The sequence below is a fragment of the Portunus trituberculatus genome, chromosome 2 (genome assembly GCF_017591435.1).
Source record: "Portunus trituberculatus isolate SZX2019 chromosome 2, ASM1759143v1, whole genome shotgun sequence".
Lineage (NCBI taxonomy): Eukaryota > Metazoa > Arthropoda > Malacostraca > Decapoda > Portunidae > Portunus > Portunus trituberculatus.
In genome coordinates, this window is record NC_059256.1 from 2,066,029 (window position 1) to 2,076,028 (window position 10,000).

Here is a 10,000-nt window from a genome sequence, read left to right on the forward strand (position 1 = left end):
CAATACTCCCAAAACACCCCCAAAACTCACCTCAAACACCCCTAAACACACCCAAACACACCAAAATAACCCCAAAACACACCTCAATACTCCCAAAACACCAAAAAACTCACTTCAGATATCAAAACACCCCCAAAACACACCCAAAACATCTCAAACACACCAAAGACACCTCAACCACCACAAAATACCCCAAAAACACACCTCAAACACACCTCAAACACACCAAAACACCTCAAACACACCAAAGACACCTCAACCACCACAAAATACCCCAAATACACACCTCAAACACCCAAACACACCAAAATAACAAAACACACACCTCAAACACTCAAATACCTCAAACACCCAAACACACAAACACCCAAAATACCCCAAACACACCAAAACACCTCAAACACACCCAAACACACCAAACACACCTCAAACACACCAAAACACACCTCAAACACACCAAAACACACCCAAACTCACCTCAAAACACACCAAAACACCTCAAACACACCCAAACACACCAAAACACACCTCAAACACACCAAACACACCTCAAACACACCAAACACACCCAAACTCACCTCAAACACACCAAAACACCTCAAACACCTCAAAATACCCAAAACACACCTCAAACTCACCTCAAACACACACACCTCAAACACCTCAAAATACCCCAAACACACCCAAACTCACCTCAACACACCAAAATACACCCAAACTCACCACACACACCAAAACACACCTCAAACACACCAAACACACCTCAAACACCCAAACTCACCAAAACACCTCAAACACCTCAAAATACCAAACACACCCAAACTCACCTCAAACACACCAAACACCTCAAACACCCAAACTCACCCCAAAACACACCTCAAACACCTCAAAACACCCCAAAACACACCAAAACACACCCAAACACACCAAACACCTCAAAATACCCCAAAACCCCAAACACACCAAAACATACCCAAACTCACCTCAAACACACCAAAACAACCCAAAACACACCTCAAACACCCCAAAACACCCCAAAACATACCTCAAACACCTCAAAACACACCTCAAACACCCAAACTCACCCCAAAAACACACCTAAACATACCCACAACACCCTAGACTACTCGAGCAAGCAGCCCTCCACACTTACAAGCGCCACAGGTCTCCACAAGGGACAGATCAGCCCCAGCAGAGAGGCCCACCAGGGAAGATCTCAACATACACCCAATTTTAACTCTGTACAAATCACTTTCGGTAAAATCTAATGTGGTTGTAGTGGTGGTGTCCTTAGAACCGCAGGCTGTGGTGGTGGTGGTGGTGGTTGTGGTGGTGGGGAGGGTGGTGGTGGTGACTGTGGAGGCATAGGAAGAGGAGGAGGAGGAGGAGGGAGAAGGAGGAAGAGGAGGAAGAGAGGTCTCATAATCTGGGCATATAGATGGAGGAAAGGAAGAAAATGGAGAGGAGGAGGAGGAGGAGGAGGAGGAGGAAGGGGATGGAGGGCAGGAGGAGGAGGAGGAGGGGTCTACAGGGAGGGGGAGAGGTAGGGGGAGGTCTATGGAGGTTGTGGGGGGGGAGGGGAGAGCCAGGCAGCATGAAATAAAGAAAAATATTTGGGTTAGTAAGCTCTCTCTCTCTCTCTCTCTCTCTCTCTCTCTCTCTCTCTCTCTCTCTCTCTCTCAGTAATTAGTACACACACAGACACACACACAGACAAACAACAACAACAACAACAAAAACAACAATAATTCCAATACATTTTCATATTTCCACGCTTTATTACTTGGACAAACAGACGGACGGACAGACGGACACAGGAGGAGGAGGAGGAGGAGGAGGAGGAGGAGGAGGAGGAGGAGGAGGAGGAGGAGGAGGAGGAGGAGGAGAAGGAGGAGGAAAAGGAGGAGGAGGAGAAGATGGGGCTAGATTTGAAGAAAGGAAGAAGAGGAGAGAGAAAAAACAGGAGGAGGAGGAGGAAGAGGAAGAGGAAGAGGAAGAGGAAGAGGAGGAGGAGGAGGAGGAGGAGGAGGAGGAGGAGGAGGAGGAGGAGGAAAAGGGGGGTCTTCTTACCTTCTGAGTGGGAGGGACCAGGGGAGGGGCCATCACTAGTCTCACTAACTGAAGAATAACCAGGATCTGTCAAAATAAAGAGAGAATTAGAGAGAGAGCGAGAGCGAGAGAGAGAGAGAGAGAGAGAGAGAGAGAGAGAGAGAGAGAGAGAGAGCTGTACTTTTAAACACTTCAGCACATCTTCACTACTTCTTAAATGGCTCTAGTTGAAGTGATGCAGGTTTTTAAGGTTCTAGTGGTAAAATTGACAACATTTCTACTTTTTAAAGGCTCTAGTTGAAGTTTTAAGGGTTTTTAAGGGTGTTTTAAAGGTTCTAGTGACAGATTAACAACATTTCTGCATTACTAACAGGAGAAACACTCTTTTAAATGGCTCTAGTTGAAGTTTTAAATGTTTTTAAGGGTGTTTTTAAGGTCCCAGTGACAGATTAACACCATTTCTGCATTATTAACAGGAGAAACACTCTTTTAAATGACTCTAGTTGAAGTTTTAAGGGTTTTTAAGGGTGTTTTTAAGGTTCCAGTGACAGATTAACACCATTTCTACATTATTAACAGGAGAAACACTCTTTTAAAGGCTCTAGTTGAAGTTTTAAGGGTTTTTAAGGGTGTTTTTAAGGTTCCAGTGACAGATTAACAACATTTCTGCATTACTAACAGGAGAAACACTCTTTTAAAAGGCTCTAGTTGAAGTTTTAAGGGTTTTTAAGGGTGTTTTTAAGGTTCCAGTGACAGATTAACAACATTTCTGCATTACTAACAGGAACAACACTTTTAAAAGGCTCTAGTTGAAGTTTTAAGGGTTTTTAAGGGTGTTTTTAAGGTCCTAGTGACAGATTAACAACATTTCTGCATTACTAACAGGAGGAACACTCTTTTAAAAGGCTCTAGTTGAAGTTGTAAGGGTTTTTAAGGGTGTTTTTAAGGTTCCAGTGACAGATTAACAACATTTCTGCATTATTAACAGGAGAAACACTCTTTTAAAAGGCTCTAGTTGAAGTTGTGAGGGTTTTTAAGGGTATTTTTAAGGTTCCAGTGGCAAAATTAACAAGATTCCTACTTTTAAAAGAGTCTAGTTGAAGTGATGTGGGTTGTTAAGGGCGTTTTTGTGGTTCTATTGGCAGATTAGCAATATTTCTGAATTATTAACAGGAGAAACACTCTTTTAAATGGCTCTAGTTGAAGTGATGTGGGTTTTTAAGGGCGTTTTTCTTGATCTAGTGACAGATTAATACATTTTCTACATTACTAACAGGAGAAACACTCTTTTTAAAGGCTCTAGTTGAAGTTTTAAGGTTTTTAAGGGTGTTCTAAGGTTCCAGTGACAGATTAACACCATTTCTGCATTACTAACAGGAGAAACACTCTTTTAAAAGGCTCTAATTGAAGTTGTGAGGGTTTTTAAGGGTGTTTTTAAGGTTCCAGTGACAGATTAACAGGAGAAACACTCTTGTAAACCATGCCAGTCATTTCTGTGGCCTTGGAAAACAGTCACAGAGAGAGAGAGAGAGAGAGAGAGAGAGAGAGAGAGAGAGAGAGAGAGAGAGAGAGAGAGAGAGAGAGAGAGAGAGAGAGAGACTTACCAGAGCTCAAGGTGTTAGTCTTGTGGTGTGTAGTAGCAGTAGTGTTAGTAGTAGCAGTAGTAGTAGTGGTAGTAGTAGTAGTAGTGGTTAGTTGGGAGTCTATAGATGCATTGCTCCCCAGAGAGACATGGCTGCCACTGTCTGCATCTGTAGTAGTAGTAGTAGTAGTAGTAGTAGTAGTAGTAGTAGTAGTAGTAGTAGTAGTAGTAGTAGTATTTTTATTTTAGGTTTGGTAGTGGTGGTGGTAGTAGTAGTAGTAGTAGTAGTAGTAGTAGTAGTAGTAGTAGTAGTAGTAGTAGTAGTAGTAGTAGTAGTAGTAAAATAAATCTTCCAAACATTAAAATCTCTCTCTCTCTTTCTCTCTCTCGCTCTTTATCTCTCTCTCGCTCTTTCTCTCTCTCTCACTCTCACTCTCTCACTCTCACTCTCTCTCTCTCTCTCTCTCTCTCTCTCTCTCTCTAAGACAACACATTTTCTCTCACACTCAAAAACACACTAAAAAAACAAACTCTCTCTCTCACTCACTCTCACTCTCTCTCACCTGTCATGGCCCTGTCTGTTGTATCCATAGGCAGTGCGTTTCTCTTCCTCCTCTGAGCTCTCTCCTGGCCACACTTCTTGAACGCAGCCACTCCTATCAGAACATTCCTGCAGAGACAAGGTGAGGTGAGGTGAGGTTAGGTTAGGTTAGGTTAGGTTTAGATGGGTTTAGATGGGTTGGGATGGGTTTACATGGGTTGGGATGGGTTTACATGGGTTGGGATGGGTTTACATGGGTTTGGATACAGAAACATGCCCAAAACACACCCACAATACACTCCTAACATACATTACTCCCAAAACACCTTAAAATACTCTAACACACACCAACACTCACCAAATGTCTCCCAACACCCAAAGCCACACCAAAAACACCCAAAAAACTACCCTAAACATCCAAAAACACATCAAAAACACCTCAAAACACTGCAAAACACCCAAAAACATCCTACAAACACTCAAAACACCTCAAAACACCGCAAAACACACCCAAAACACATCAAACCCACTCAAACCCTAAACTACCCCAAAACACTTCAACATTACCCTAAACCCCAAAACACTTCAATACACCCCAAAACACCTCAAACACCCCATAAAACCTCAAAACACCCCAAAACACCTCAAACACCCCAAAACACCTCAATACACCCCAAACTATCTCAAAACACCTCAAACACCCCAAAACACCTCAAACACCCCAAAAACACCTCAAACTACCCCAAACACCTCAAAACACCCCAAAAACACCTCAAACTACCCCAAAACACCCTCAAAACACCCCAAAACACCTCAAAACACCCCAAAACACCCCAAAACACCCAAAACACCCAAAACACCCAAAACACCCCAAAACACCCCAAAACACCCCAAAACACCTCAAAACACCCCAAAACACCTTAAACACCCCAAAACACCTCAAAACACCCAAAAACACCCTAAAAACACCTCAAAACACCCCAAAAACACCTCAAAACACCCCAAAACACCTCAAAAATACCCCAAAACACCCTAAAACACCTCAAAACTCACCTCAATTTATTCCACAGGAGGTTTGAATGCATCCACTTATTCTCCATCACTGCTCTGTTGTAGTACCCATAAGTTATTGCATTAGGAGTGATCCCATGCTGTCTCATCTCACACAGCACCTTCACAGCGAGGATAGGCTGCGAGTACACACCACACAGCTGCATCATCACCCTGTAGCAGACCTGGAATGGTGGTGGTGGTGTTAGAATGTTCAAAATACCCCAAAATACCCTGAAACATGACAAAAACATCCTAAAACATCTCAAAATGCACAAAACATACCAAAACACCTCAAAATACACCAAAACACCTCAAAACACCTCAAAAAACACCAAAACACCCTAAAACACACAAAACATCCCAAAACATCCCAAAACACACCAAAACACCACAAAACACACCAAAATATCCCAAAACACACCAAAACACCTCAAACACACCAAAACAACCCAAAACACCCTAAAACACACAAAACATCCCAAAACACACCCAAAACACCCTAAAACACCTCAAAACACACCCAAAACACCCTAAAACACCTCAAACACACCAAAACATACCAAAACACCCTGAAACACACCCAAAACATCCCAAAACATCCCAAAACACACAAAACACACCCAAAACATCCCAAAACACACCAAAACACACCCAAAACATCCCAAAACACACCAAAAACACCAAAACACCTCAAAACACACCAAAACACACCCATAACATCCCAAAACACACCAAAAACACCAAAACACCTCAAAACACCCCAAAATTGATACATTACCTCATCGGCCTGTGACAGATGGAGCTTTTGCATGTTGGCCAATATTTTGAAGGCCAGCTGAAGGAGTCTTGGCTTGTTGTGTTGTGTGGAGGCAAACGCTGGTAACTGTGTGAACCAGAGGCTGTAGAGAGAGAGAGAGAGAGAGAGAGAGAGAGAGAGAGAGAGAGAGAGAGAGAGAGAGAGAGAGAGAGAGAGAATTAAACAGCTATTATTCATAAATATTTAATAAGAATACACACACACACATACAATAATAATAATAATAATAAAACAGCCAAACACCTCAAAACACCCAAAAACACTAAAACACACCCAAAACACACCAAAACCTCCTAAAACACACCCAAACACACTCAAAACACACCAAAACACACCCAAAACACTCTATAACACATCCAAACACACCAAAACACCCAAAACACACTAAAACACACCAATTCCCCCAAAACACATCATAACACACTCATATTCCCCCAAAACACACCAAAACACATCCAAACACCTCAAAACACACCAAACACCTCAAACCCCTAAAATACACCAAAACACATCCAAACACCTCAAAACACACCAAACACCTCAAAACACCTCAAACCCACCAAAACACACCAAAACCATCCCAAAACACCCCAAAACACCATAAGTAACCTCAAACCCCAAAACACACCAAAACACCTCAAAACACACCAAAACACCTCAAACACACCAAACCACCCCAAAACATCACAAAACACATCAAAACACCAAAACACACCAAAATCCTCAAAACACCCCAAAACACACCAAAACCCCCACAAAACACACCAAAAACCCCAAAAAACACCCTCAAAACACCACAAAACACACCCAAACGCACTCCAAACGCCCCCATACCTGTAACAAGTATGCAAAAGACACTTGGCCCATAAAATTGGTGTTTGGGCGTGTCTAGAGGCAACACGCTGGTCCGTTTTAACCTCCTGTTTGGTTCGCCGGGCCAGGGGTGAAGCAGGGGTGGTCTGGGGGGCCTTCACCTGGGGGCAGGGCTGGCAGGGGCTCCAAACAGGGGAAGAGGTCTTGTCGTAGCCTTGGAAACCCCTGCAGGTGAAGGTGGTGGTGGTGGTGGTGGTGGTGGTGGTGGTGGTGGTGGTGGAAGAAGAAGAAGAAGAAGAAGAAGAAGAAGAAGAAGAAGAAGAAGAAGAAGAAGAAGAGGAGCAGGAGGGAGGAGGAGGAGGAGGAGGAGGAGGAGGAGGAGGAGGAGGAGGAGGAGGAGGAGGAGGAGGAGGAGGAGGAGGAGAGGAAGAAGAAGAAGAAGAAGAAGAAGAAGAAGAAGAAGAAGAAGAAGAAGAAGAAGAAGAAGAAGAAGAAGAAGAAGAAGAAGAAGAAGAAGAAGAAGAAGAAGAAGAAGAAGAAGAAGAAGAAGAAGAAGAAGAAGAAGAAGAAGAAGAAGAAGAAGAAGAAGAAGAAGAAGAAGAAGAAGAAGAAGAAGAAGAAGAAGAAGAAGAAGAAGAAGAAGAAGAAGAAGAAGAAGAAGAAAAGCAGTAGTAGTAGTAGTAGTAGTAGTAGTAGTAGTAGTAGTAGTAGTAGTAGCAGTAGTAGTAGTAGTAGTAGTAGTAGTATATATAAACAAATATATTTCAATACACACACAGACACACACACACACACACACTCACCGTATAAGTAAAAGTAGAAGCATTTGATCCAGCAGTAGTACCAGTAGCAGTAGCAGCAGCAGCAATAGTAGCAGTAGTAGCAGTAGCAGTAGTAGTAGTAGTAGTAGTAGCATCAGAGAGAGGTTCGGGTGGCGGCAGAAAGAGAGTGTGTTCGCTGTGAGCAGTTTCCACTTCCAATAGTCTAATGGTAGTGTCATCCTCTTGAACCTGCAAAATAGTAGTAGTAGTAGTAGTAGTAGTAGTAGTTAATTTCTTACAAGTATTTTTCATTAGTATATACTTTCCCAGCCTCTCCCAGTGCCTCTCAGCCTCTCCCAGTGCCTCCCAGCCTCTCCCAGTGCCTCCCAGCCTCTCCCAGTTCATCCCAGCCTCCCCCAGTGCATCCCAGCCTCTCCCAGTGCCTCCCAGCCTCTCCCAGTGCCTCCCAGCCTCTCCCAGTGCCTCCCAGCCTCTCCCAGTGCCTCCCAGCCTCTCCCAGTGCATCCCAGCCTCTCCCAGTGCATCCCAGCCTCTCCCAGTGCCTCCCAGCCTCTCCTCAGTGCCTCCCAGCCTCTCCTAACCCTTCCCAGCCCTCTGACAGCCCCCTCAGCCTATCCCAGCCCATCCCAATCCTTCCCAGCCAATCCACAGCCTCTCCCAGCCTCTCACAATCCTTCCCAGCCATCTCACAGCCCCTAAACCCCATCTCAGCCCATCCTAGCCTCTCACACCCCTTCCTAGCCCTCTCACAGCCCCCCACAGCCCCTTACCTTGTCAGCGCAGTCGTCAAAGAAGGCAAGAGAAGCGTCCTTATCCGACACAAAGGATCTCTCCTCAATGAACCTGCTGAACATCTGTGTGTTGACTAGCAGCTGGTAGAAGCGGTGGTGGCGGCGGTCCCTTGAGCGCACGAAGGCTGTGGTGGTGGTGGTGGTGGTGAGTGGTGGTGAGTGGTGGTGAGTGGTGGGTTAGTGTTCGATTGAGTTTTTTTTTTTTTTGTGTGTGTGTGTGTGTGTGTTTTGTGGTGTTTTGTTGATTATGGGGGAATATTTGAGGGTTTCTGTGTGTGTGTGTGTCTCTCTCTCTCTCTCTCTCTCTCTCTCTCTCTCTCACATCCTCTTCTCTCCATCCTACACATATTTTCTCTCCAATCCGTCACCTACCCACTCCCCTCTCTCTCTCTCTCTCTCTCTCTCACCGTCAATGTCGAAGAGGGAGGCAGTGTCGCAGTTGGCCCCCGCTCTGGAGGACACAATGGGCAGGAGGAAGGCGCTGTACCCCTTCAGAATAGTTGCTGTGAAGCGTAGGAAGGCCTCTTGTATCTCCACGTCCAGTTGTTGCTGTAATGGAGGTGGTGGTGGTGGTGGTGGTGGTGGTGGTTGGGGATGTTTTTAAGGGTGTTTAGGGGTGTTTAGGGGTTGTTTTTGGGTGTTTTGGGGTGTTTTTGTGTGTTTTTGAGGTGTTTTGGGGTGTTTTGTGTGTTTTGTGTGTTTTGGAGTGTTTTTGTGTTTTTAGGTGTTTTGTGTGTTTTGAGTGTTTTTGTGTGTTTTGTGTTTTTGTGTGTTTTAAAGGTGTTTTGGGTGTGTTCTGTGTTTTAGGGTGTTTTCAGTGTTTGGGTGTTTTTGTGTGTTTTAGTGTTTTGGGTGTTTTTGTGTGTTTTGGGGTGTTTTGAGGTGTTTTGGGGGTTTTTCAGTCTTTTTGAGGTGTTTTGGGGTGTTTTGGAGTATTTTGGAAGTTTGGGGTGTTTTGTGGGTCTCTCACTCTCACTCTCTCCCCAAAACACTCTCTCTCTCTCTCTCTCTCACCTCCTTCCTCTTCATCTTAAATTCGGAGTCAATGGCGCTGTCCCCTCGGAGCGCTGTGACCTGAGGTGTTGCTGTAAGGCTCTCTCCAGGCGGTGCATCTTCTCACACACCCCCTCCAGCGCGGCCCTCAGGGTGCGTGTGGGGCGGGGCGGCAGCAGCTTGGTCACTAGATGCTTCTTCTCCTCTGGTCTGGGGGTTTGAAGTTAGGTTAGGTTAGGTTGGGTTAGGTTAGGTTAAATTTGAGTTGGCTTAAGGTTATTGGTGTTTTCAAGGGTGTAGTGGAAGTTATTGGTGTTTTTCAAGGGTGTAGTGGAAGTTATTGGTGTTTTTCAAGGGTGTAGTGGAAGTTATTGGTGTTTTCAAGGGTGTAGTAGAAGTTATTGGTGTTTTTCAAGGGTGTAGTGGAAGTTATTGGTGTTTTCAAGGGTGTAGTGGAAGTTATTGGTGTTTTCAAGGGTGTAGTGGAAGTTATTGGTGTTTTCAATGGTGTAGTGGAAGTTATTGGTGTTTTCAAGGGTGTAGTGGAAGTTTTTGGTGTTTTCAAGGCTGTAGTGGAAG

The 10,000-nt window shown here is 44.5% G+C and overlaps 1 protein-coding gene across 1 annotated transcript in view; it reads right to left on the reverse strand.

Annotated features, from left to right (window-relative positions):
* LOC123501341 (C-myc promoter-binding protein-like) overlaps positions 1 to 10,000 on the reverse strand; it is a 48,506-nt gene that overhangs the window by 24,490 nt on the left and 14,016 nt on the right. Inside the window, 12 exon segments of the mRNA XM_045250129.1 lie at positions 2,071 to 2,136; positions 3,654 to 3,800; positions 4,195 to 4,301; positions 5,226 to 5,407; positions 6,004 to 6,124; positions 6,877 to 7,017; positions 7,019 to 7,080; positions 7,659 to 7,865; positions 8,408 to 8,553; positions 8,836 to 8,977; positions 9,443 to 9,486; positions 9,489 to 9,631. Of these exon segments, the coding sequence (XP_045106064.1) occupies positions 2,071 to 2,136; positions 3,654 to 3,800; positions 4,195 to 4,301; positions 5,226 to 5,407; positions 6,004 to 6,124; positions 6,877 to 7,017; positions 7,019 to 7,080; positions 7,659 to 7,865; positions 8,408 to 8,553; positions 8,836 to 8,977; positions 9,443 to 9,486; positions 9,489 to 9,631 (1,508 nt within the window).